Here is a 25,331-nt window from a genome sequence, read left to right as displayed (position 1 = left end):
CCTGCCACGTCTGAGCCTCCGGTTCGGTCCCACTTCTCGCTTCCTCCGGAGGCTCAGGTGGAAAGAAAGAAGAGCTGCGGGGAGAGACGAGTGAATTAATTAACGGTAAATATGAACAAATCGAGCCATTCTCCTCTGTTTCCTCTCTGTTTGTCGTCAGGAGGTTTTTTTTGGAAATCAGAACAGAGTAGGCAGAACCAGACGGCAGATGTTTCCCGTCTCCTCACAATCAATAACTCGGGGTTTTCTTTCCTTTTTTCCCCCCAACATGAATGCTTTTTAGTGTATCAATTTCACCCGCTTGTTCAGTTTGAAAAGGGTATTTTTTCTTCTTCTTTTTTTTTTTTGCAACTTCATCGAACTTAATTGTCGTACTTTGATTTTTTGGCGCTGCAGGAGAGATAATTATCAAGCGGGGAGGAATTTACAAAAAAATCCAGTTCGCTGCTTGCGACTCTGCAGGAGCGCTTTGCGCATGTAGAAGTTTTAACAGCGAAGAGGGAACCCTCAGGCTGTTTATAGAGCTTTATCTCAAATATTAACAGCGAGCTAAAGTAGCTGCTCAAAGGGACGCCGGTTTGCGTGAAGAATAGAGCTGCGCTCTTCTGCTTGCATTGTAACTCAGAGGGGTGCACTCCTCTCATCCTCCACGTAATGCACACATACAGAGCACTGCTCAAGTATTCTTTCCTCCCTGGAAGCTTTTCAGATTTTTGTCATGTTTGCAGCCGTAAACTTCTTCTGGGTTTCTTTCAACAATGGCTTCCTTTTACCGCCCTTCCAACGCCCCAGACTTGTGGAGGGGGCTATTAATGAAATAATGGTTGTGTTTTGGACAGACTGCACCATGTGGCTCTCTGTAGAGCTACTCCAGAGTTACGACGGGTCTCTTCAATGCCTCTCTTGATTATTTCCTGAAGGTCACAAGCCAAAACATGTTGATCTTCAAATAAAGTTGTTTCTTGAAGTGCTTTGGGCAGTTTATGTGGCATTAAATCCTTCCTGATAAGAAATACAAGTCCAGGCTCTAATTGCTTCTCCAGAGTTACCCTGTTTGGCTTCTTCTATAATTAATTCTCTCTTTTCCTGTCAGATAAGGTGGACGGCCATGTTTTTGTAGGTTGGCACCTTTTTTCTAAAGTCCTGGCTCCTAGTAGCTTGGAGAACAGCCTTTAAATACTTTTGTTTTTATAAAATCATTTAACGGGTCAGTAAACACCTGCTGTTGTTGTGTCTGCCTTCCAGACCACTCAGGTCTCCCCAGAACCAAACATGGTGTCGCAGAATACAGTGTTCATGCTGCACCACCAATCTGGAACAAACTTCCAGAAAACTGCAAAACAAGCCCAACTGTTTAGAGTTGCCTTCATGTACCTTTGAAATAGGTACATGTCAATCAATAACAACATATATTGTGATGGACTCGGGATCGATATCAGTAGAAAATGTCTGATAGAATATTTAATATTCAATAATTCCTTTCCCCAGACTTGCACAGCATTCTGGGGGATGTAGGCAGACGAAAGGCTTTAGCTGCTCAACCTCTCACAGCCACCTGGGTAAGGCCGGTGGGACCAATTCACTCAGTCACTCTTTCTTTGGTTACCTAGCAACAGCTTGTTGAGAAACTTGCGCAGCAGCAGTTTAAGTTTGGCCCCCCTGTCTCATAACAGCTTAAAAATAAACAGCATGGAGTGAAAACTGTGGATAAAACAGGAAAGGTCACACCTCCAGTTTGGCAGTATTTTAGATATTTAACACAAAAAACTAATTTATACTTATTGTTATTGACTCATATGGAAAGTTTTTTTCAGCCATGCCATCCAGCCCTATTACCCAGAGCACTGATCAACATGTTTGATGTATATAAAATGTAATATTTAGCGCTTTTTAATAATTGGTTTCTCTACTATATTTTGTGTTTAAAGCACGTTGAGCTGCCTTATTGCTGAAATGTGCTATACAAATAAACTTGACTTGATTTGACTTTGCCATACTCTGATCTCTGACAGCAGGCAGTTAAATTGGATTTCATTTTGAGGTATCAGATTGAAAGGGGCTGAATACTAATGTGCATCTCTTTGTATGTCATTTTATTTCATAATTCTGCAGTGATATGCATTTGTCACATGAAATTCCTGAAGGTTGTAGTGAGCACAGCCTCAGACTCCCTTATCGTTTTGTGCTCTGCTGCAGACCCGCCATGCTGTTCAGACTCGCCGTTTGCCTCCCGGTTTCTCTGCTTGTCCTCCTGGTGCAGAGCAGCACCACTAAATCATCAAAGAGCCCCGCCGCCTCAGTAAGCCCCTCTCTTCGTCCTCTTGTGAATGACCCGAGCTGGCCTCTGGGTGTGCGCCTCTACCAGGCCCTGCGCTCTGACCCCAGCTCTGTAAACACGCTCTTCTCCCCTCTCCTCTTGGCGTCCTCGCTTGAGGCGCTGTCTGAAGGCTCGGCGGGTAAAACTGCCGAGCAGATTCGAGAACTTCTCCAGCCTCCGTCTGGGACCAAAGAGGCGGTTGGGGAACTTCTCTCCATGGCGTTGGAGAGCTTCGTTAAAGCTAACGGGACTAGCTTCCAGATCCACGCATCCTCTGGTGTGTTCACCAAGCAGGCTCCTGCCATCAGTCAGGCTTTCGCGAAGGAGATCCAGAGCCGGTTCAGGCTGCAGCACCGGACGATGGGGAAGGGGGACGCCAAGGCTGACCTGAAGCAGCTGCGTGAGTGGGCTGAGGCTGCGCTCAGTGGGAAGGAAATGGCTCCTCTGGAGGCAGAAATCAAGGCTAAAGCTGGAGCCATGATCCTGACAAATGCTCTTCACTTCAAAGGTAAAGCAGAGTAGTGTGCTGAGTTTTGATTGGGTCGGTCCTCTTTCAACCTCTTTGCCACACCTTAACCCTACCAGTTCCAGTTGCATGTTCACACTGGGGAGCAGGTGTGTTCCAGTTTGTTTTGCCATCTTGACAAGTTAAGGTGGGGCAATCTGTTTATTTAAAAAAATAGTTTGTAGGGGGGAAAGTACCAAAGAAGAGGTAGAAGCAACAAACACAAGATCAAAGCAAATTTTTTCCATTAAAAATATTAAAAACATTTTTAAATGTCAGTAGAAAAGGTTGATGGAAATTTGAAATAATGTCATAATTTTGAGCATTTGATAAAAATTGTGAAAAACGAACTTTTCTCTAAACTTGATAACTAGTTGTGCCACCTTTCGTAGCAACAGATGCTATTTAGACTTTTCAAAACCAGCCAGTGAGTCTTTTAAATCAGGATTTTGGCTCATTCTTCTATGCAGGATAAATTTAATCCAGCCACATCAGAGGGATTTTGACCGTAAATTTTGACTAATTAATTTCAAAACCTTTATTGATTTTTCTTTAGCCATTTAGAGGTGGAGTTCCTTGTATCCTTTGGATCTTTGTTTTGCTGCATAGCCCAAGTTGACTTGAGCTTAAAGTCACAAACTGATGACTGGACATGGATTTTCACAGCACCACCATGTTTGACTGTTAGTTTGATCTTCATGTTCTTAAATACTGATAGTTTTATACCAGATGTTACTTGGATGCTGACGTTCAAAACAGTCAGCATCCAATTCTATGGACCTTTGTCTCAGCAGTCCATACAATATTTGGTGAAAATCTCTCTGTAGCTTCAATCTTGTTCTTCTTTTGCTCTTTTTATTGTCTTTCTAATTAGTTTTTCTACATTTGGTTGTGAATGTGCTTCAATTTATTATCTACTACTTATGAAATGTGATGCAGTAAATGCATAGACCACAAAATGTCATAAAATTTTGAAGTCCATATCGTTCATCCCTGAGACAGAGTTACAATTCAAGTGCTGGAGTGGCCTATTCAAAGTCCAGGCAGACGTCCAGTTGAGAATCTCTGACAAGATTTGAAAATTGATGTTCAGATTTTCTCTGTTTGGTCCAAAGGGGTAAAACATTTCTGTTTCTGGATTGGGTGAACTTGTATGGATATAACCCAGAGGATCCCTTTTTTAAACCCTTTTTCGACAAAGTGTTGATTTGGAGAAGCTGAGTACAAACGCACACTTCAATTATCAGATTATTTAAAAGAAATTAATAGTAAAAGAAATGTATAGCTATGCACTACTTTGTGTGTTTCTCTAAGTATATAAAATGCCTGTAAAACACATTGAAATTTGTGGTCGCAATGTGACAGGTTCGATACGCATGGACGTTTTTGTAAGGTACTGAACTGGTTTTCAGCCCTAATAAACCAAATATATAAATCTGAGGTAGATAATTGTGTGTGTCTCTGCATTGTGACACCTGTCCTTCCTCCAGAATCCCGTCTGGAGGAAGGATAAGTGTGTATAGAAAATGCATGGATGAATTTAGGCGAACCTCCAGTTACATAATTGTTTGGATAAAATAGACATGAAACACTGGAGCCTCTCTGCACCGAGCAGAGTCATGTTGAATTATCCAATCTGTTCATTTTGGACCCGTTTGCGGCGCTGAATGGTGGGGGGGGGGGAATGAAAAAACCTTGCATGTGAACATGGCACCATTTTTCTCCTGCTCAAACAGCAACATACCCTCTGCAGGCTGCATGCCAGCATGGCCACCTGCGCTCAGAGTGCGCGTCCTTGATGCATTGGACTCCAGCTGGTGGACGCTGCGGATAAAGGATGATTCTGGGGTCCGTCGCTGAGAGCGAATCCATCTTTCATTGGCGTTTGTGGGTGGGGGTGATATGTCGTCTTAAATAATTGAGTAACAAGTGCCCGGACCCTCTGCCTCACCGTCATGCCTTACATCTGCGCTCGGAGCGCTCCAAGCCTGTCGCGGCACAGCTCGGCTCTGTTCTTTTGTGGCAGGCTGCAGTGGTGGAAAGTTGTCATTGTTTCAGGCTCCAATCCAGTCCATCAGAACCTCCATCTGTGATTTAATAGCTTCATTCCCAAAACATATCCATCTAATCCTTATCAGCACTCTGCTGTAGCAGCAGAGATGCATCATTAAAGGTGAAATGTTCCTTTCAAAAGGAGCAGTAGGAGCTTTCTCTGCTAGCCAAACAAAATGGGCTTATTGTCCGTTTTCATGACGACCTTAAAGGAATTCAGTCTCAAAGCCAATGTGTCAATGCAACTCCTCCTGTTTCCACTCTCCAGAAAATCTGATAACGTGTTAAATATATTCTTCAGTTACATTTGTTCTCATTGTGCCGTCCCTCCTTGTTTTTCTTGCTTTTGTCGTTATTTATCAGACGCCTTATCTCCCCCACCCGCCTCCTCCTCCTTCGTCCCCCGTTTGCGTCTTTATCTGCATCTATCTGCTGCTGTTTTCCCCCTGCAGGTATTCTTTTTATTAGGCAGCGGCAGCTGAAGTGGGGACAGGTTGAGAACCTCCTCCAAAAACAACATTCTCTAAACAAAGTAAGCATTGATAAGCAACTTAATTAATTTTTCTTTGTTTGAGGATTCAACTCTATTATGAAATTAGTTTTTTGTTTTTTTTTCTCTGTGCAGCAACTCTCGTTGGTTCATTAATTTTGTGGTGGAAATGTATAAATTAGATTATTCAGACCATGACGGCACACAAAGTAGATTACAGAAAATTGGATTCCTATAGTGTTGATTCGCAATTTAGAGGTGGTCGATAGTTTGCTTCTCGCCCCTACTAGCTGCTTTTATTTATTTGTTTTTGATTTCAGGCTCCTAAATTAGTGATGGCAGTGATTGGGCATTGTCCTCTGACAAGGTGCCAGTTTTCCTTTAGGTAAAAAATAATCGTTAGTGGATTGCAGTTCAAGGTAGAAGTACAACGATTGCAGTGATATTAACTGTGAAGATGCACCAATAAGTTTTTTTAGGCCCTTTCCAATTTTTCTAAAATTGCAATAAGAATTGATCAATTTTTGGGCCCTGTTAATAGATCTGTATCTAGAGTTTGAGTTTATTAAAAATCACATAAGAACTGGCAACACACGCTGAAATATTTGATGCTTAATGTGGCTAATCATAGTTCACAGATTACTATAATTTTTTGATTGTGTTAAAAACAACTAACTATACAGAATATACAGAATTGCAACATTTCTCTTATAATCAATTAATGTCAATCGTTTAGATGACATTAAACAATTTGGAAAATATAGATTCCTATTTTAGCAGCCTTTTTTCTTTTCTTTGACTTTATATAGAACATCCATTTGATATAAAGACAGCCTTTTTATGTTATTCTTTAGTCAGTTGCAACGTCTACACTGAAGAGGAGCTGCTGCTTAGCAGTTTAGCTTGATTGTGTTCACTTGTTCGGGGAACAAAGTCATAATTGTTTGAATGTAGACTTCCTAGAAGGAGGATCAGGTCAGTGGTTGGTGGTGAACTCTTTCTTTTTTAACTAAGAACCATAATAGATGTGTGAATTAGTTGCAGACAAAGAAACACTGGGTGGATTGGATAGGGTTAAATTACGGAGCGAAACACTAAGAACAGTAAACTAAGGGACTTTGGCATACATGGTTGAAAGGGAAATATTGGTGCTTTAGAAGCTCATCTTCGGAGTTCTTGTACATGCTGATTAATTAATTCAGGCTTTGTTTTGTTGGAGAGAAATACCGGCGACAGTGGAAGAAAATAATACAGTGAAACGAACAGGAGAGGCAAAGTTACACAAGGTAATGCAACAGCATGGGGGGGAAACAAGTCCCTGCATATTTGTCCTCAAATAATAGCTTCTGAAAGCCCACTTCGCCACGCAATCAGAAGTTGACGAGGAATCAGAGAAAAAGTGCTCACTCTCACTGATTTCAGTCTGGACTTTTGCTGAAAGTTGAAGCACAGTTTCAGTCTAAGGTTTTTATTCACTCGTGTGCATAAATGTCAGTAATTTTGTGCTTTTAAAGATTTACTTGCAAATAAATTTCCAGCGTGAGATTATGAACCAGTTAATCACTTTAACTATTTTAAGAAATGAAAATAGGATACACGAGTTTAAAATTAAGGTGCATCTTCAGAATGGGTCAGAGTTATACATACATAGTATGTGACCAGCTGACTTTTTCATGTTATCCAGCAAATGTGAATAGAGTTGAGGTTTTAGCATTGACCAGTCTAACCATCAAGCCTTTTTCCAGAAGGGTTTTTAAAGTTGGATAGTTGTGTCAAGTTTCAGTTTCATCAGGTAAAGCTTTAAAGAATTTCACTGGAATATTTTAGACTGGACAACATCATTTTTTTTCGAGATATCAACCCATTTCCATATTTCCACTTTTGCTTTTTGTGAGTTTTCCCATCTACACATTGTCTTTTATCACAACCGGTAAACTTTAAATGTTTACGTTGATTACCAGAAGGAAAGAGGAACTCCTGCCAAAAAGCTACAATTTCTTTGGAGGGCACAATTGTTAGCCTTATTTAAATATTGCACAAATTAAAATGTTGTTTTTTTTAGAATGTGAATTATGGAAATGGTAGTCTTTCTGGAAAATGAGATTTGGATCTCAAATCCAAATTAATTTACCTGCTTAATTAAAGGTAAGAATCTAGTAAGTGGTAAAGATCTTCCTGTATGATCCTCTGTATGTGTAGAATCTGCATCATCTGGTATTGATGGCAAAGATGGCATCAACACTTGGCTGTCTGGTGGGGGTCTCATTGAAACTCAACATTATTCTACAATGGGTGAATGTTGACGTCCAAAAGGTTACAATTAGTTTACATTTTTTTGTTTTTGTTGTAAAATGAGCAGCGACATTCTGGTTTTCTCCTGGACATTTAAAACATGAAATAAGATGAAGGAATATAAAAATACATCTAAAGATGAGGCGTCTTCAGATAAGGAGGTTTATCATTCATCTGAAAATGTTTCTTTCCTATATTGTCTTCCTCTTTTTTGCTTAGTCTAATTGAAGTAGGCAAGAATTGTATAAAAAGGTCAAAACAACACACATAGCAAAAGCAAACTTTTCTCAACTGTTTTCATTGTTGGAACATGCTGTAGTTGTCTGAAGTTTTTTTCTGCAAAGAGCCAAAAGGAGGCAGTTTAGTTTTTATTCTCAGTCTTTTTTAAGGGCTTCAATCTGTAAAATGTCACCTTGCGTACGTTTTGCCTCCAAATCAGATCAATCGTCCAACAATGGGAACAAAACATGATGCTTCACACTCCTTTTAATCTGACCCTTTGATCACGATAAGTTATCAAAATGTCTCACTTGTCGTTTTTGGACCTCTTTTCTCCGCAGCATTGTGTGCTGAGAGCGGAGATTTTTCCAAAAGATTAATCAGTAATGAGTCATCATTTGTTGTTGCCAAAGCCCGTCTAAAGTGTCATTCACAAAGGCCCAAATGGTCATAATTTTGTCAACCTAGACACACAGGCACACACACACTGTGATGGTCCAGCGGCTTTGAAAGTGTGTTTTGAGGTTATTACAACAGTAATTCCACTGCTCTCAGCCCCTCTTAAACTGACAGCTGTCATGGGGGGAGTAAGCAGGGCCAAGTGGGACGCGTCGGACAATGAACAGTACACAGTGGCCTTCTGGACTCTATAAGAGCCTCTGCAAAACTCAGCAGTTTTGGGAGAGGTTTACATAGTTTAATTGGCAGTAAATGATTGATAATTCATGCTCTGTGTTGCTGTAAGAGGCCCGCATGTATTCTTAGGGATGTCATGTCCTTTTGAGTGCCTTTAATCATCTACAACTTTCAATGCCTGATGATTTTCATGGCTTTTTTTTTTTTCTCCTGCGTTTAAGATGTGGTTGTGTGTTCAGGGCTGTGGCAGAGGGAGCTGAGCGAGGAGAGCACCGATCGCCGCACCTTCTTGGGGAAGAAATACACCAAAGTGATTATGATGCACAGAGCAGGTAAAGACATGAAAGATAAAAACATGCAGCTGGCTGCTTTTTGATGCTAAATAACTGAAAGTAAGAGAGATTCAGCTTCTGTAAGGTCCAATCTGTTTCCCACCCATTTATCATGGTGCACCTTATGATTTATTAAGCATGCTCTCTATATTTTATGGATTGTCTTCAAACAACAACAAGCCAGAGTGAATTTGTGCCATTAAGGCAGTAAAAGACGTCAGAAAGATGCATTGTGCTCATTTTAATGCTATTTTTACAATGTCGTCTTCAATTTGAGAGAAACTTAGTCCACTTTATGGCTCCGGCTTGAGCGTCTGGCTTCCTGTTGGAGTACAGCCGAGTCGAACGACGCAAACTCAAGTGGCTGTAAAAAAAAATAAATAAATAAAATAAACATGTCTGCTGAGAGCTTCGGCACTGAACTAGTCAAATATAAAATGCTCCTGTCCTCAATGCTGTGATCTTCTCTCACCCCTCCTGCAGGTCGGTATCGCTTCCATGAAGATGTTGACAACATGGTGCAGGTTCTGGAGGCGCCGCTGTGGGGAGGCAAGGCCAGCCTTGTGCTCCTGCTGCCCTTTCATGTGGAAAATCTGGCCAGGCTGGACAAGCTGCTGACCCCAGAGCTGCTGTCAAAGTGGCTGGAGAGAACCGCCGTTACCGGTGTGGCCCTTTCTCTGCCCAAGGCAAACATCACCAGCTCACTCAGTCTGCAGGTCGGTGCACCGATGTTAGCTGTATGACAGTTTTCACAGTTTTCTGATGGAGCAGTGCTATTTATGAACATAAATGTTTTTATCCCATACTTTTAACAACCTTCAGAATGGGAATTGTGCAAGAATTTTCAGCAGTGCTGACAGAGTTTCTGCATGTTGAAGCATGAACCAAAATAATGTTGTTTCTAGTTCATGTTTGTAATATTTTAAAGCACTTACAATAGGATTCAATAGGATTCCAGTACAGTTTGTCTCTGAGTAGCGATGCTCACGCTACAAAAGTTTTGACTTATTCAAAGAGTGGCTTAAGTTTGATTATATATGCTGCAATTTCAGATGTGAAGGAAGGTGGTGCTGGAGGGTTATTCTCCTGAGGTTGGAGTCATTTTTATCTGCATTCTTAGTAAATTAAATATGACCCAAGTTTATCAAGATTTATTATCTACTGTGTAAACTTTTTGTTTTGTATTTCAAATAAACTTAAAATGAATGAAATTTTGCAACTTAGTGGACAGTAATACCCTGTAAGTTATGTTTAAAATACATAATAGTACAGTACCAGAACATATGCAAAAAGAAAAACAAAAAGATTTATTAAAAGAGATAGCAATTTGAAAGGATCTGAGAGTTTTTAAAATACCAAGTCAGAATTAAATAAATGGAATGTAGTATTTCTACATATGGAAAAAGTATGTGAAACAATCTAAAGTATCCAAAGAGAGAAAATACATGTTTATTTTTTTTTTTAAATCTGACCACAAATTCAAAAATACATTCCACACTATTATGATTTTTGTTTTTCACAAACTATACAGAAATGCTGTGCACGTCTGACACTAACCACGCTTTCATTGCTTTTATTGGATTTAAGTGGGAAAGCAGCAGCCAGGTGCTGCAAATCAAACACATCTGATTATCTAATTGTGGCCAGATCTATAAATAAATGAGCTTCGGTAGTTTGCTGCTCTTTGCAAAGTTCTTTACGTTTTCGGATTTAGATTTTCCAGACGGGTTTCGTTTGTGCATTTTTAAAACATTCTGAACATTTGAGTACTTGTTAACCTTGAACCTATTTGAAGAGTAGTCAGGACTTGTTATCTGTTAATTTCACAAATATTGAAAAAGTGTGGCTTTGAACCATTTCATTGCCTTTGTTCCTTCTGGACTATCTTACACTGCATTCACACAACAGACAGTTGCGACCCGTATCCAACTTTGTTTCTCACCTTTCTCAAATATTCAGTTTCAACCTTAACTCTATAAATGTTGAACTGCAGCTGATGGTGACAAAGACATGAGGAGCAAAAAAAACAAAAAAGAAAAGACAGACTGGAAGAATAGTTGGACCAGACGTATACAGATGACATGGAAGTAAAAGCTTTTTCCCAGAGGAAGGGCATGCTGACTGAAACCGATTACCATGTCCTCCTCGTGTGCACGCTGTAACCTCATCACGGACTAATGAAATCTGCTCTGCCCTCGTTTCCAGTTTGACAAACATCTCTGTAGAGCTACGCTGCCATGTTGCTCTGCTGGCCGTGCCCTGAAGAACAAGCTTTTGACATTAACATCGTCGGGACGCTCCGGGGGAGGAGGAGGCGGCTATAATCTAGTGCTGAGGCCTGAAACAACTCTTTTTGACACGGCTGTGGCCCGGCTTCAGAAAGCAGGAGGAAAAAAACTCTTTGTTGCACGTATCTCCATTTGTTCCATGAAAGAGTTTGTCAGGCTGAAGGAAAGAAAAAAGAGCTGTAATTCCTGTAAATACATGAATCAGTGTTTTGATTATGTACTCAAATTTGGCCTGTGATTTTCTGAGTCATCACAGCCTAGGTGTGTTTGATGAGTCGTAATGGAAAAGGCTTCGGCAGGTTACCGCTATCCGGTTGTACCAAGGTTTTAACAAATCTCTCGCAGGAATCGTACTGTTCCTGCAGTTTCAATAAGACGCCAGACAAAAAGACACAGCCTAACAGTGCTGCTGATCTCCTACATGTTGCACTGCTGGTCAGCTGGCTGAACGAAGCCAACTACACATTTCCTCACAAGTCTACAGCTAGTAAGCAGTTAGCTAATATAATAGCATATTATGTCAGCTGTTATATTAACTGATATAATGTATCAGCTAATATCATGTTAGCTGTTGCTAATATGATTTACTAACTAATGTAATTTCAGCTAATATCGTATTAGCTAATATTAACCAGGTAATATAATCCCTTAATTATATTACGTTTAGGGTTAATCTGTCAAATGAATCAATATGTAGGACTATATCCATACAACATGCAAAACTGAAATATTTTACACTCTTATAGTTTTAAAACAGTTTATAATTTGTGAAGATTGTTCTTAGTAAACAAGTACAAAAGTAAAACATTTGATTCTCAGTTACACCTCAAAAAATCTTAAGTCTCTCAAACCCACAAGTGTCTACATATTGCATTACGTCTGTCAAATGCGAGTAAATAGATGTCATAGATAACTGTAATAACAAATATGTTAATGCAGTTATTACAGCAGTATAAATTACAGCTGATCATGTTTTACATTCTGAGATTTTTACCGTGTCGTGCGCTCTCACCATACCGTGAGATTTTCTAATCAGACTGAGCTGCTCTGCCCTCCGGCCGGTGACAGCCCGGCATGTCTTCATTGACGGTTATTCTTCCAACTGGGTCTGGCAAATAATTGCTCATCACCGTTGGTTAATTCTGTTTACCACTCTGTCTGTCAGCGCTTGGGTCGGCCATAGCCCTGAGATTAGAGGGCAGCATCTGGACAAATAGATGATTATTGTTATGTCTGTGTGTGCCGTGTGTGTGACCGTATATGGGAGCAAACAAAATCAGCCTCCTTTGAGTCAGGTTGAGCAGATTCTGCTCCCCCTCCCCAAATCCAGATGCACCCATTTCCTGCTTCACCCCTGTCCTCGCCCTCTTATCAGTCACAGGGATCTAAATCCTTTCCCTTTTTTTGTGGGACTCACATGTTCCTCTAATATGCTATCACCGAGCAAGTGTATCTCAGCCCTTCTGACCTAAATGGAAGTGACATTCGGCAGGGAAGTGAGCGAGAGATGTGGAGGAGCATGGTGGCAGTGGGGGTCAAAGATTGCCCAGGGACGAGGTGGAGAGCGTAACACGGAACTATAAATAGCGGTTGAATTTAGCTTTCTCCTTTTTTTTTTTTTCTTCCTACGTTTTCCAATTTGTGGTGTTTTCCTCCGAAGGGCACATTACGTCGGGGGTCCGCGGTCGGAGACGAAGAGCCCTCTTAACAAGAGGTCAGCGATAAGCCACCCTTTTCCCTCAGTGATCCTCCTCTGACCAGGACACACACACACACACACACACACACACACACTAATGGCCAATGTTGAGGCTGGATCTCCAGCCGGTGACTAAGACATATGAGTGTGCGCCACAGAGCTCACTCAATCATAGCTAATGAGGTCAAGAGGGCATCAAATATTTACAAGAGCTCACTCCGCCGTGTACAGTGTCGAGGGGGCTGCTGTTTCGACGTATCGTTGCCAGACCCACGTATGAATTAACCAGATGTGCTTCATTTGTGTAGCTGCTCGCTAAAAGCGAAAGCTCCCTTCTTTCACCTTTTTTTTATTTTTTATTCCGATATGGCCTTGTGGAATAAAAACAAGCTGTTCTTGTGTGTACGCGAACGAGTTGAATGAAACACTGAGCATATTGACCATGCAAAAGAGGTAAAAGCCCATGGAGATAATACACCAGTGGAGCTGATGAGATCCAATAAAGGAAGAGAGAGGCTTTGAAGTCTTAAGGGAGCCGTGAGAAATAGAGCTTTTTGTTTATTTCTTCCTCTGAGCCCGCATCATCAGTGGCTCCATGAAATGAAGCCGTGATGATGCCAGAGCCGCTGCATGCTTTAAGCCACCCACTCAGGATGTTATGGGCAGCGCTGAATTAAGCAGAACGTGTCTGCATTTGTTCAAGGTGGCAGCGGCTTAGAGCAGCGTCTCCGGATGGTTAGTGGTGAACCAGAAGGAACCGCAGGTGTGAGCTGTGGAGGCAGAGACAGTCTGTCTCCAGGTTTGTTGCTATGATTGTTTTTCATTTGATTTATAGAACTCTTTCCATGCTGACAAACTACTAAAATTGCTCTTTTAATTCTCTTAACACTGTATATGTTCTTGCGCCAAAGCGCTACTTCATATTTGCTTCTTCTTAAACACCCTGGAATAATAAACCGCGACTGAAGACAAATATGCAGATCAGACTGATAGCACAGTTCACGGGCCTGGAGTAATAACGGCAGTAAGAATGATAATCAAGATTTGTGGTTTAAAAGGTGCCTAGGGTAAAGCTAATCTTCTAATGGCCTCAGTTGTAGATTCTGCAATCTGGCTGTTAATCATTATATGACATCATGGGAGCATATTTCAACACAAAGTGATGTCAGAACTTTAGGGAATGTGCTGACTTTATTCAAGCTCTCATATGTATTCATAAAAAAATTTGGACATTCTTGTAAAGATTCAGCTCAATTTTATGTGTTTTGTGAAAAAAGGTCTTTTATGGTATGGAAATGACATTTTTTTCATACTTGATCTTCGGTCTTCTGTTTAGTGATGCTGCTGCCAGCGTGTTATGGGTCACCTGACTCAGAGCAGCTCGTCTCATTCAGCTTGCAGCACACATTTCCGACTCCGTTCCAAAATTAGGAATCACTAGCAAGTTCTAGATATAATCTTTAAGCCTAGATCTTGTAAAAAAAAAAAAAAGGTAAAAATCTGCTGACCTGTGGTCAGTTTGGCCAGTACAGCTACAATGTCATGAAAGAATGGCCATAGTGATTCTTCCTCAGGCTGAGACGATCTGTCTTGACATTGTTGCTATTGAGCACTTAGACATACCAGCTCCTTCTGACACACAAGTCAAGGTCAGTGGGAGTATAGTTGAAGTGCCTTCAAATTCCCTCAAAGCATCAGTATGGCAATAAAAAGTGAACAAACAAATATTATGGCATCATAATCATAAATCCTGGACAGTGTGGTCTTCTCAGAAACCTTAGGAGAAATTTATTAGCAGATTTCTCATCAGCGAGAGTCGAGGACATGGAAACCTTTTTAATCTCAGCTGGAAGACAAGAAATATTCACATTTGTTAAGATCTATTTAATTTTTTAAAAAAAAGGGTTTGAAGGGAAAAAAAACAGCTACAACAAAAACATTTGATTAATATAAAAAGTTTTAAGGTTGTTCTGTTGTAGCAGACAACCAATCCCATTAAAAGTTTTCTCTGCTGGAGAGCAAACAGGTTCAATATTCATTGTAACACTTTGACAAGATATGCAACTGAAGCTTATTTTTCTCCTGTGTATGCCCCTGAGAACTAGTTTTATGTCTTTTATGCAGACTAATTATTTTGCTCTGTTGAAGGCTTTTGTTAATGGACTTTGTCTGTTCAGCAAAATTCTGAAAATTATCTCTAAAATTGTGAGATGGCTTGATAGAAACTTTTAAAATTAGCCTTACTTCCATAAAGCCCTCTTTGCTCTGGGACTTTATGCAATTTACCGTCTTTTTTTTCCATTGCTTCTTCACTCAATATCTCCTTGAAATCTTTTTCTTTTTTCTTTAGGTTTGATTGCCTTTTCTCAGATATTTGTACAAAGAATTAGCAAGAGATTCATTTTTTTTGACAGATGTCAGTTTTTATTTTGAGCAGGGAGTTTTTGCCAGATTAACTTGGAAACAAAAAATGCTTAATTATACCCTTGGGGAAAATTTCTACTTTCATTGCTGCCATTCCAAAAAAAAAAAAAACACAACAATAAAATGCAATATGCAGTTTGTAGATATAAAACATCACAAAAGACAATTAAAAAACAAAAGAAATGGTACAAATGGGGTCGCAAATAAACCAATTACATAAGAAATTTTCAGCTTACCTGGGTTTTTTTTCACTTTAATTTCTCTGACAGGATACACCAGCTGTCTGTTGGTGAAAACAGTCATTATCCTGTAATTCTTAGGTTTTGATCTTGGCGTCTTTTCCCAGTTCGTATCGCGTAGTTTGCATGCAGCAGCGGAAAAAAGATTTTCTCCTTAACATTCTCTGTTTGATCCGTTTCTTTTTCGCCGAGCCATAATTAAGGCTCGCTTTTAAAATCTGCAGTGATTCCTCACAGATCCTCTGTCATGCCCTGGGTGCCCCATACTGCCCTTTCGACAACCCCCGCACTATAATAAATACAAAAAGCTACTTAGCTTGTCCAACTATTAAGGTGAAATAATGTGATGGTGGGGGTTATGTGTGCCTGGGGGCTGACGGTTTGCTTCCTCAGGCCTGGTTAGCGTTCACAGTGCCGCGTGCCGAACAGGCCTTGCAGATGTTCACAAACCGGCAGCTGACAGCTCCTCCAGCTCCCACTCGCAGACAAATGCCTCGTGGATTCTGTGTGTGGGGCATCAGCAGTCCTCCCAGAACTCCTCCATCTAAGATTCATGCGGAGCGCCGAAGAGAAAGGGCAGCCAAAGAGCACCTCCCAGAGGTTTTTCCTCCCAAAATAATGCAGTGCCACACCTCTGCAGGGCTTCTCTTACATCTCGTCCCCCGTGCTTCTTCTTGATCCCTTCGGTTTCACATTTCGCCGCTTCCAAAAACAATTAAGCAAAAATGTATTTTTTTGCTTTGCTGGAATGTGAAGGATTATCAGATTAGGCGACCTTGTCGTTTGAAGTTGATTTGTGCTGTTTATATGATAAAAATATTAGTAATTTTTTTTCTTTTAAAAAAAAAAAAAAGGGGTGCACTGATTATTCAGCAGGTGATAAAGCTGTCTCTGGATTTAGTGGATTTTTATTTTTGCAAAACTGACCAGTGACCAAGAGATTCAGCACTCGAAAGTTCAGACTGTAATTTACGTGATTGATTTTACTTTAAATAACTCATTTTGCTGAAAAGTAAAAAAAAAAAAAAAAAGTCAACACACTGATTGCATAGCAGGTGACTAAACGTGGTTGATTTTTCACCTTTAACAAAATTGACCGATGACCGAAAGGTCCTGCAATTTTGCACAAATATTTTGGACTATTACTATAATTTAGAAAAATGACGGAAATATTTCAAGAGTGGATAACGACTGAGCTTTTATAGCTCACTCAAACACAACAACAATCAAAAGCAGCACTCTAATCGTATTTATCTAGAATGAAGTTTAGTTTAATGTCATTTTATTTCAACTTAATATCATTTAAGGCCTGAATGAGACAATACATCAAGAGCTAATCCTCATAAAAAGCAAAGACTGGCTTATTTTATGTCATAGTGAATTTTGAAATAAACATTAAGGACCTTGGTTCTGATGCCACTCTTTATCCTGTACTGCACTTCTGTACTATAGGAGTTTGTTTTAAGTCGATAATTCTTTAATATTAATGAAAAAGCACTACTAGCAGTTTATTTGAGATAAGAAAAAATCTTGTTATAAGTAAAATGATCTGACAAACTTTTACTTTTTCATCAATATTAAGGAATTGACTTAAAACAAGCTACTATATCTTGTTGAAAAGTTACTTACATGTCAGTTTTGTCTTAATTCAAGTGTACTGAAATATTTGCTCTACAAACTAGACAAAAATGACTGATTTTGTGTTTCTGCAGTGTGTGAACTTGGACAGTATTACTGTATAATACTGTATAATACAGTATTACTGTATAATACATACTTATAATTACCAATAAAATTATATGTTGGTAATTTTCACTTTCAGTTTTAATGGCTGAAATATTTCAACACCAAACTTTACAAAGAGGGAAAAAAATGCAACTACACAGACTCTAATAAGGACGCTAAATTTGGTAAATGTAGAATAAAAATCTCCATATGTTGATAACTAAACTTTTAATGCTGCTCAATTACTGCTTAACTAGAAGATCTGAATTTTTTGATGACTTTTACTTTGAGTCCTGCTAGAGGAAGTGTACTGAAACATACCAATGCTCCGGTTTTTAAAACAAAATCTGAGCATGGGCGGTACTAAACAGGGGCCAACGGGGGCCAGTGTCCCTAGAGCTGGCCCCCGTTGGCCCCTGTACTGAAGAGATAATGTTAAATCAATTTCTTATGATGAAAGTAGAGAAACTGTAACCAATTAGTTGCTTGGACCAATTTCATTTTTTGTGTTCCCAGTTTTACATAAACAATTAATTTAAAGTGAAGGTGTTGAACTTTTCAGATACATCAGTATTGAGAGGATCTCAGCTTCCATCTGCTAGATAAGCGATCTGCAACCTGCAGCTCCAGAGCCATAAGATGATCTTTGGCTCATTTAATATATAAGCCAATGAAATATTGCCCTTTATTTTGTCTTGGTTCATTTTTTTGTTTTGTTTTTACCTCCATGAAAATGGCCTGTTTTTCATGTTTGGTCTACAGTGGCTACTAAACATGAGAAAAAGAGACTAAAGAAAATGTAAATGCAACAATTTCTGTAGATGTTTTTGTTGTCTGGCATTTAAAAGTATTACTTTACTCTTAAGGTAATACTTAAAATAGAGCTAATGTATAAATACCTAAAAATATTATTTCATTTTGGTCGTGGTAGATTAATTACTTTGACATAATCCTCGTAAAGAATGGTGAATATAAATGCAGATGTCAAGGCAGATGACCTAGGTGAGTTTTGTTTATCATCTTGGCAAAAGTGAACTGAGAATAAATTTTAAAAAGTTTTAACTTGGGTTTTAAATTTTTGTAATTTATGACTAGATTTTTCCACAAAAGATTCAGAACTCAAAATACCAGTTTAATTATTTTTAGTTTCTTCTAAAAAGTTAGTTACATCCTCAGTTGTTGTTTTTTTATGTTTTTGTGTGTGTTTTCTGTCCATGAATGCAACTTTTTAGAGAAAATAATAATAAAAAAAAAGAAATCTTCAGTGATTTACTATTTTCGACCAGAAATGTTTAAAATATTCATGGAAACCAAGAAATGAACTATCAGAAACCCTGGAAGAATAGGCAAAAAAGCAATCCAAGCCGTTCCGCACGCGCTGTCATTTGTCTTGGAAAATTCGAGCGAAACCGGCTGTTTTCCCCAACAATAAGAAAGCTTGAAATGGAGACCGAAAAGTTGCAAGAGCACAGAGTAACTGCACCGGCAGGCCTGTCAAAGAAGAATGAGGTGAGGAGGAAACATACCAAGTTAGGAACAAAAAGCGGATAAAGTACAGGCGGAGGGTCAGATGAAGGATGGGCGACGCCAGGCGAGTGGCGGAGCAGCAGAGGAAGACAGTGATGTAGTGGTGGCGGGGGAAAGGAAAGAGAAAAAGTGGAGTAATAATGGATGAACACAATAGAAGTGCATTAGAGCTAGAGGTGGCACTTGAGTTTCTGTGGAAGGAGGATTTGTATTAAGGACACATCTGAATATCCCTGTAATTCTTGATCCAGGGTCATTTTTTTCTGCAAGAAGTTATGTAGAAAAGCAGATAATTTGTATAGATTATCTCCAAAATCGGTCCTGACAACGTCATGGAGGCACAGAAAATGTACCCATCCAGATGATTTAAGAGAGATCTTTGGTTTACTCAGCTGAAGTCTAAAACGTGCCAGAAAATCACGTTGTCACCCTCCCGTCTCCGCTTCAGCTTCCTTCCGCGGCTTTCTCCACACATGGGTCCGCGCGGCCTCACATGCACCCCCCTCCCACCACCACACCTCAACCACGTGCTCTCATGTGGCCCCCAGAGAAGCCTGTCACTGTGAGTGGCCTTCTGCCACGGGAGGATAAACTACCTGTCACGCCGGCGACTTTCTGTGGAATTCATATCAGAGGCAAAACAAAGGAGGTGCTGAGGTCACGGGGCATCACTCTTAAATTATTCATCCTCTGCTTCCTCCTTCCGTCTCCTCTCGGCCTGTTGCCTACTTTGTTCTGCCAGATCACAACAAGGGCAACTGTCAGTGTCCTCCCCGACTCCCGGGTTTTTTTGGACGCTCAGTCAGTAAGCGGCACGCCGAAGCCCCCTGTCGGAAAAGTTACTGTTTTGGGAGGGTGCGTTGAGTTCAGGTTAATCATGTGACGAGGTTCAGGAGAAGGAGCACGTCTCCACTTCTGAATGTCACAGCATCATAAAAATTTTAAAATATTCTTTCCCTCCCACTCGTCGTTTGGTCTCCCTGAGTGCATAATTTATCAGCGTCTTGGCAGCTGCTTGTTTGCATACACTTTGCAGGACGTCTCCGAGTCGGATGGCCTGGAGATTCAGGGGTAACTGATTTGAGAACATGCACAGAGGAGAAAACGCAGCCGCTCTGCTCCATAGGCTTCAGAGCAAACCCAGTCATCCTGAGGATTTAGCAACTGGACTGTAAATGAATAAAGGAAGAAAATTAACAAAATGTCAATGAAGACGCAATACTACAACAATTTCTTAATTTACATACAGTTGAGCTCCAAACTATTCATACCCCTGGTCAGTGGGTGGAGTAGTTCTCTTGCAATCAGGAGATTGTGGTTCGATTCCAGCTTTCTCCTGTTGCATGTCGATGTGCCCCTGGGCAACGCACTTAATGTGTTCATTTGTGTGGAAAGGTGCATGTAAAGTCCATGTAAAATCATTTTTATTCAATCTTTTTTGCGAAACATGTATATTAAGATATTAAACAATGTAAAGTTTGAAAATAATTAGTTTTTACTTACATCTCTTTTTAATGGCATGTTAAAACAATTTAGATGCTTCTCAATGAAATAATTGTTATTGATACTATAGCAACTAAAGCCGCCTTATAATTTGTTACCAGTGTCTCCACTGGTATTTTGATGTTGGATGTTTTGGTTTGTGTTTATCTAGCTAGCACTCGATGATGAGCTCTCTGTTTTAGTCCCAAGTGTCCCTTCTGTTCAACCTCAAAGTATTTTTTTATGTCTATTTTTCTAGCCATACATCCATAATTAAGGGTTCCACTTCTACCCCTTAAATAGTATTTTTTGATCAAAATTAAAGGCAGTATAAACACTATGTTAAAGTTAGTAGTTTGCTGTTTGTTCCAAGGTAAATTACTGTAATTTAGGTGGATTTTAAGCACACACTCTGATTAGGTTTTCTCTTATTTTGATTTGCAGATAATATTCCTTTTAGTCTCAGTGCCAGCCACTGCTAGGCCTAAAGGTGAATTTGTTTTGGTATAGCTAAAGAACAGTTAAGTCAGATGAATCAACACTTCAGTCTAATTCTGGTTACCAAGCATAATTAAAAGCATACTAATTTCCATGGAGACCTTTGTACTCACAATATGGAAGATGCCAAGGGAGGTCAACAAAGTCAATGTGGCGCCTCTTCTTCTATGTCCATGTTCAACATGCTCCGATAACTCTGTTCACTTGTGTTTTCGTCCAATTCCAGAAACAGCTGTCTTCTCTGGGTTTGAGTGACGCCTGGGACCAGAAGGCAGCCGACTTCTCCGGGATGTCCGACAAGAGCAAAGGGAAGCTTCACCTCGGTGGCGCCCTCCACTGGGCTTCCTTAGAGCTCGATCCCGCAGCTGGTGAACAGGACGTTGATCTAGAGGAGGAGAACATAGAGCGACCCAAGCTGTTCTACGCCGACCATCCGTTCATCATCTGTGTTAGAGATAACACCACTGGAGCTCTGCTGCTGATGGGCGCTTTGGACAACGTCGAGGGAGACCTCCTACATGATGAATTGTAGCATCTCTTTCTACTTCCTGTCTTTTTTCGTTTCCTCCACCGGTCCCTCTCTGAGACAGCTTGCTGGTTTCTGAGTGCAGACATTGTCATTCACTGTGGCACTCTTTCACATCACACTGTCATACGCTGACACCACCATAGTCTTTTGGCTGACTGGCACCGACACTGCCATATCCGACATTTACACTGTCACACACTCAGAGCTACACCTACACTGCATGTATAAATGATAACTCTGTACAAGACATTACTGAAGTTGACGGATACAGGATAAGCCTCCAACTCAAGAGAAAATCGATGGCATCTCTTTTTCTCCCAAAATCTGCCCCCACGCAGAAACCTTCAGAGACTGATCAAGTCAACAGACACGACAAACAAGACCACTGTAGCAAAGAGCCGCCATGCTGACATACAGAGGAGTGCTTAAAGAGACACAGCATTCAAACAGAAGCCCTCTTTCTCCAAAAAACACCAGGACAGGATCAGGAGTGACACCGCGGTTGCTCTGGGTTGCCAGATACCAGGGACAGTGTCCTGTGAGGGTCAACAGGGGAAGATTGATGGTCCACCCAAGTGCTTATTGATGAGCCAGATAATGCTAATGACCGTAATGCGTTACAGAGTGTGTCAACAACATGGAAAGCATGGGCGAAACCTTTTAATCTCTTAAATCCATCGCTGATCCATGATGCCATTTTATCACTTGAATCGAACTTGAGTGACATTGCTTGGCCTAAATGTGACAAATTCATGTTAATTGATTTCAAGAGGTCAATGAGTTATTGACGGATGCAATTTTTTAAAATAAATAACCTAAAATCAATAATAATGTGGTGATTTTAGTATTTTGCTTTAGGTCTTCATGGTTGTTTCACTTTGTACTCAGAAGTGGGAATTTCTTGTTGCAAATTGGAAAAAATAAATAGAACAGCTTCTGAAAGTTGGAAGTCAGATATGAAAAGTCGATCACCCCTAAAGTAGCTGCGGTGTTGTTCAGTTGTGTAGAAGTGAACACAACAGTTGGATTAGGAAAAGGTCCAATCGGACTCTAGAGTGGTTTGTTCCTTGATGCAACGCAGCTAGTATGGCTCAAAGCTAGTAAGCCTTCCTGTAGCCAGATTTGAGTTGCATTGTGGGATGCCGTACAGTAATTATATTCTCAAAATGGTTTGGTGTACCACTCAGATGCTGTGGAGAAACATACAAATGAATAAATGCAAATGAATGACTAAATTCTGCGCATTTCCATCTAACTCAGAACACAGCATCCACTTCCTGTATTTCCATTCTGCTTCCCCACCATCTGACCAATAAATAGACTAAATTTTGGTTCACTTGAAGTTTTATTTATGTGAAAAGAACTGGAAAAGTTACAAGAGAATGTGGCTCTTAAAATGGCCCAAAGGTCAACACTACGTTTGTTGGTATGACAATGTTGTCCTGAAATGCTGTTAGTTACTCCAGATGTAACAGGATACAGACCTTTTGTCTTGTAGTTCTAAGCAACATTTTACAGAATCATCAAGATGTTTTATTTTTGTTTCCTTTGGCAAACCTAAAACTAACCTTTGTTTTCTTTTGGCCTTGAACTTTTCCACTGTTGTGCGTTTTGCTCAGTCTCTCATTTTATTCTTAAACCATGAGCACTGACTCTATTTAAAGCCAGAAAACCTGCTGCGCTTTACTTGTCGTTCTTGATCTTTTGTTGCCTCCTGGACGAGGTCACTTTGATTGGCCAGCTATTCCTGGGAAGGTTCATGACTCTTCCATGTTTTCTCTATTTGTGGGTAATGACTCTCACTGCAGATTGAAATGTGTTGAGTCTGCCTCATGTTCTCAGACAGGTTCTATTAAAGTGATGTCTTGATTCTGCGAGTCAGATGTGTTGGAATTTAACTTCACTATCCAAAAATATGGATATTCAAACTATTACTCATATTATTAAGGCAGCTGCTTTTTCACATATAGGGGTGTGTTGGTTTGCATAGACAAAAGTTGCATTTTGTAATTGTCTGATCTAAAAAAGATGTTTCTCTGAAACATTTGAGTGTGACAGAAAAGCAAAGTAAGAAGGAATTGATAAGGACAAATATATTTTCACAGCAGTGTTTCGAGGGAGGCGATTAGTCTGAAAACATGAAGCAGTTGTGAAACTGGGCTTAAGACCAGGGCAGCCACAGGGTCATAGCAGAATAACCAATAAAGTAGCAAAACAGCTACCAGGAGAATGGAACAAAGCATCAGTAAATACACAAAACCTACACCTAAAACCTTAACTGATGCTAAAACTCAATCCAGGTCTCTCTTGTTGTTGGTGTAGCTCAGAAAGTGCACTTTAAAAGGAGAAATCCACAAAAACATGCTCTTAGTTCTCAGCGTGAATATAAATGCTCCAAAGCAGTCGGCTACCTCTGCTTTTTCACTCGAGTCAGCAAGTTCTCGCTGCGGTCAAACACAACAAACATCTGTTTCCATCTACTTCAGGCCAGCTCTTTCTCCTGACCCATCTTGAGCTTTTACCAGCGGCAAGGTGAAAATGGAGGGTCCCCCTTAGCATCTCTATCAACAAGCTGACCCTCAGTTGAGTCACTTCTATGATTTTTCTTCTAAAGGCCAAGTGCTGTGCTGTAATTGGGATGACTGTGCTCTGAGTGCTCTTCCTGCTGTCTCGCTCTTTCTTTCTTTTCTTTTTTTTGTTTTTTTTTTACCTCCTCAGTCATTTGGCCTGACCAAAAGGTGAACCCATCGCAGAGGGCAAGGAGGAAGACAGGAAGTTCACATTCCTACTTTACATTATGTTTTATTTAAAAACACAGATTAAACATTAAAACGTGATTTTATTTTTTCATGTGAGAGGGAAACTGCAGTTGGTGCTGGTGTCAAGTCATCACAGGAAATTAATATTGATATTAATTTACCACTAGGGGCTGCACAGTGGCGCAGTTGGTAGCACTGTTGCCTTGCACCAAGAAGGTCCTGGGTTCGATTCCCGGCCGGGGTCTGTCTGCATGGAGTTTGCATGTTCTCCCTGTGCATGCGTGGGTTCTCTCCGGGTACTCCGGCTTCCTCCCACAGTCCAAAAACTGTCAGGTTAATTGGTCTCTCTAAATTCTCCCTAGGTGTGAGTGTGTGCATGGTTGTTTGACCTGTATGTCTCTGTGTTGCCCTGCGACGGACTGGCGACCTGTCCAGGGTGAACCCCGCTTCTCGCCAGCAACCCTCCCGACCCCATTAGGGACAAAGGGTGAACAGAAAATGGATGGATGGATTAATTTACCATAAAAAAACACTAAATAAACTCCCATAAAGAAAAGACAAAGAGAAACAAGTATTAAAAGCAAAACATCTCTGAATATATCTTAGAGTTGCATTTTAAATCGCCTCATAATCCTGAGCAAATCCAGATATAGTTTGTAAAGTGACATGATGTAGTTCACTGTAAGCATCAGATATGTGGGCAAATACCCAATTTAATTATCAATCTTTTCATGATCCTCTGAGATCAAATAAACTCTCCTTATGCTAATTAATGCTGTGTTTGATTTGTTCTCAGATCTGGGAATTTGCCTTCCTCCCCAGAGTTGAGCAATGTTCGAGGCAGAAAACCAATGGGATTTAATAACTGTTGTGGTGATAACTAAGAGTAACAAAAACAAGCCAAAAACAATACTCTGTATTTCTGCTAATTTTATGAGCTGAAACACCAAGGGAAAAAAACTGTAACAAAATATACAGTGCAATGTATGTTTTTGTACGCCTATGATTTATTGTGATACAAAAAGTCAGAACATTTTTTTATTTTTTTGTGCAACCTCTACTGTGATTTATTCACCATTGAACTCAGAGCTGCACAGAGACATCCCAATTTCTACTATTATATTCTTTAAATGAAACACTGAAAACAAAAAGAATCCAAAGGTTTGTATTTAAGAAATAAATTAGTTTAGGCTGCACATGCAATATAATGTTAGTAAACGTTGTAGCAACTATGACTCGTGCCAAACGAACACGTAACTCAGCCAAGTATTTGATTTAGATTTTTTGCAGACACTGAAAACAGTTTATCCAACTACTG

The 25,331-nt window shown here is 40.1% G+C and overlaps 1 protein-coding gene across 1 annotated transcript; it reads left to right on the top strand.

The window, feature by feature from the left end:
- LOC102227116 (serpin H1-like) lies at positions 1-24,217 on the top strand. Its single transcript, XM_014473981.2, has 5 exons — positions 1-105; positions 2,197-2,825; positions 8,751-8,843; positions 9,327-9,559; positions 20,952-24,217. The coding sequence occupies exons 2-5, from the start codon at positions 2,204-2,206 to the stop codon at positions 21,255-21,257; spliced, it is 1,254 nt and encodes a 417-aa protein (XP_014329467.1). The 5' UTR covers positions 1-105; positions 2,197-2,203; the 3' UTR covers positions 21,258-24,217.
- The last annotated feature ends 1,114 nt before the right edge of the window (positions 24,218-25,331 follow it).

Source organism: Xiphophorus maculatus, chromosome 14, assembly GCF_002775205.1.
Source record: "Xiphophorus maculatus strain JP 163 A chromosome 14, X_maculatus-5.0-male, whole genome shotgun sequence".
NCBI classification, from domain to species: domain Eukaryota; kingdom Metazoa; phylum Chordata; class Actinopteri; order Cyprinodontiformes; family Poeciliidae; genus Xiphophorus; species Xiphophorus maculatus.
The sequence above is the reverse complement of the archived record's forward strand: the minus strand, read 5'-3'. Positions and strand labels throughout refer to the sequence as shown.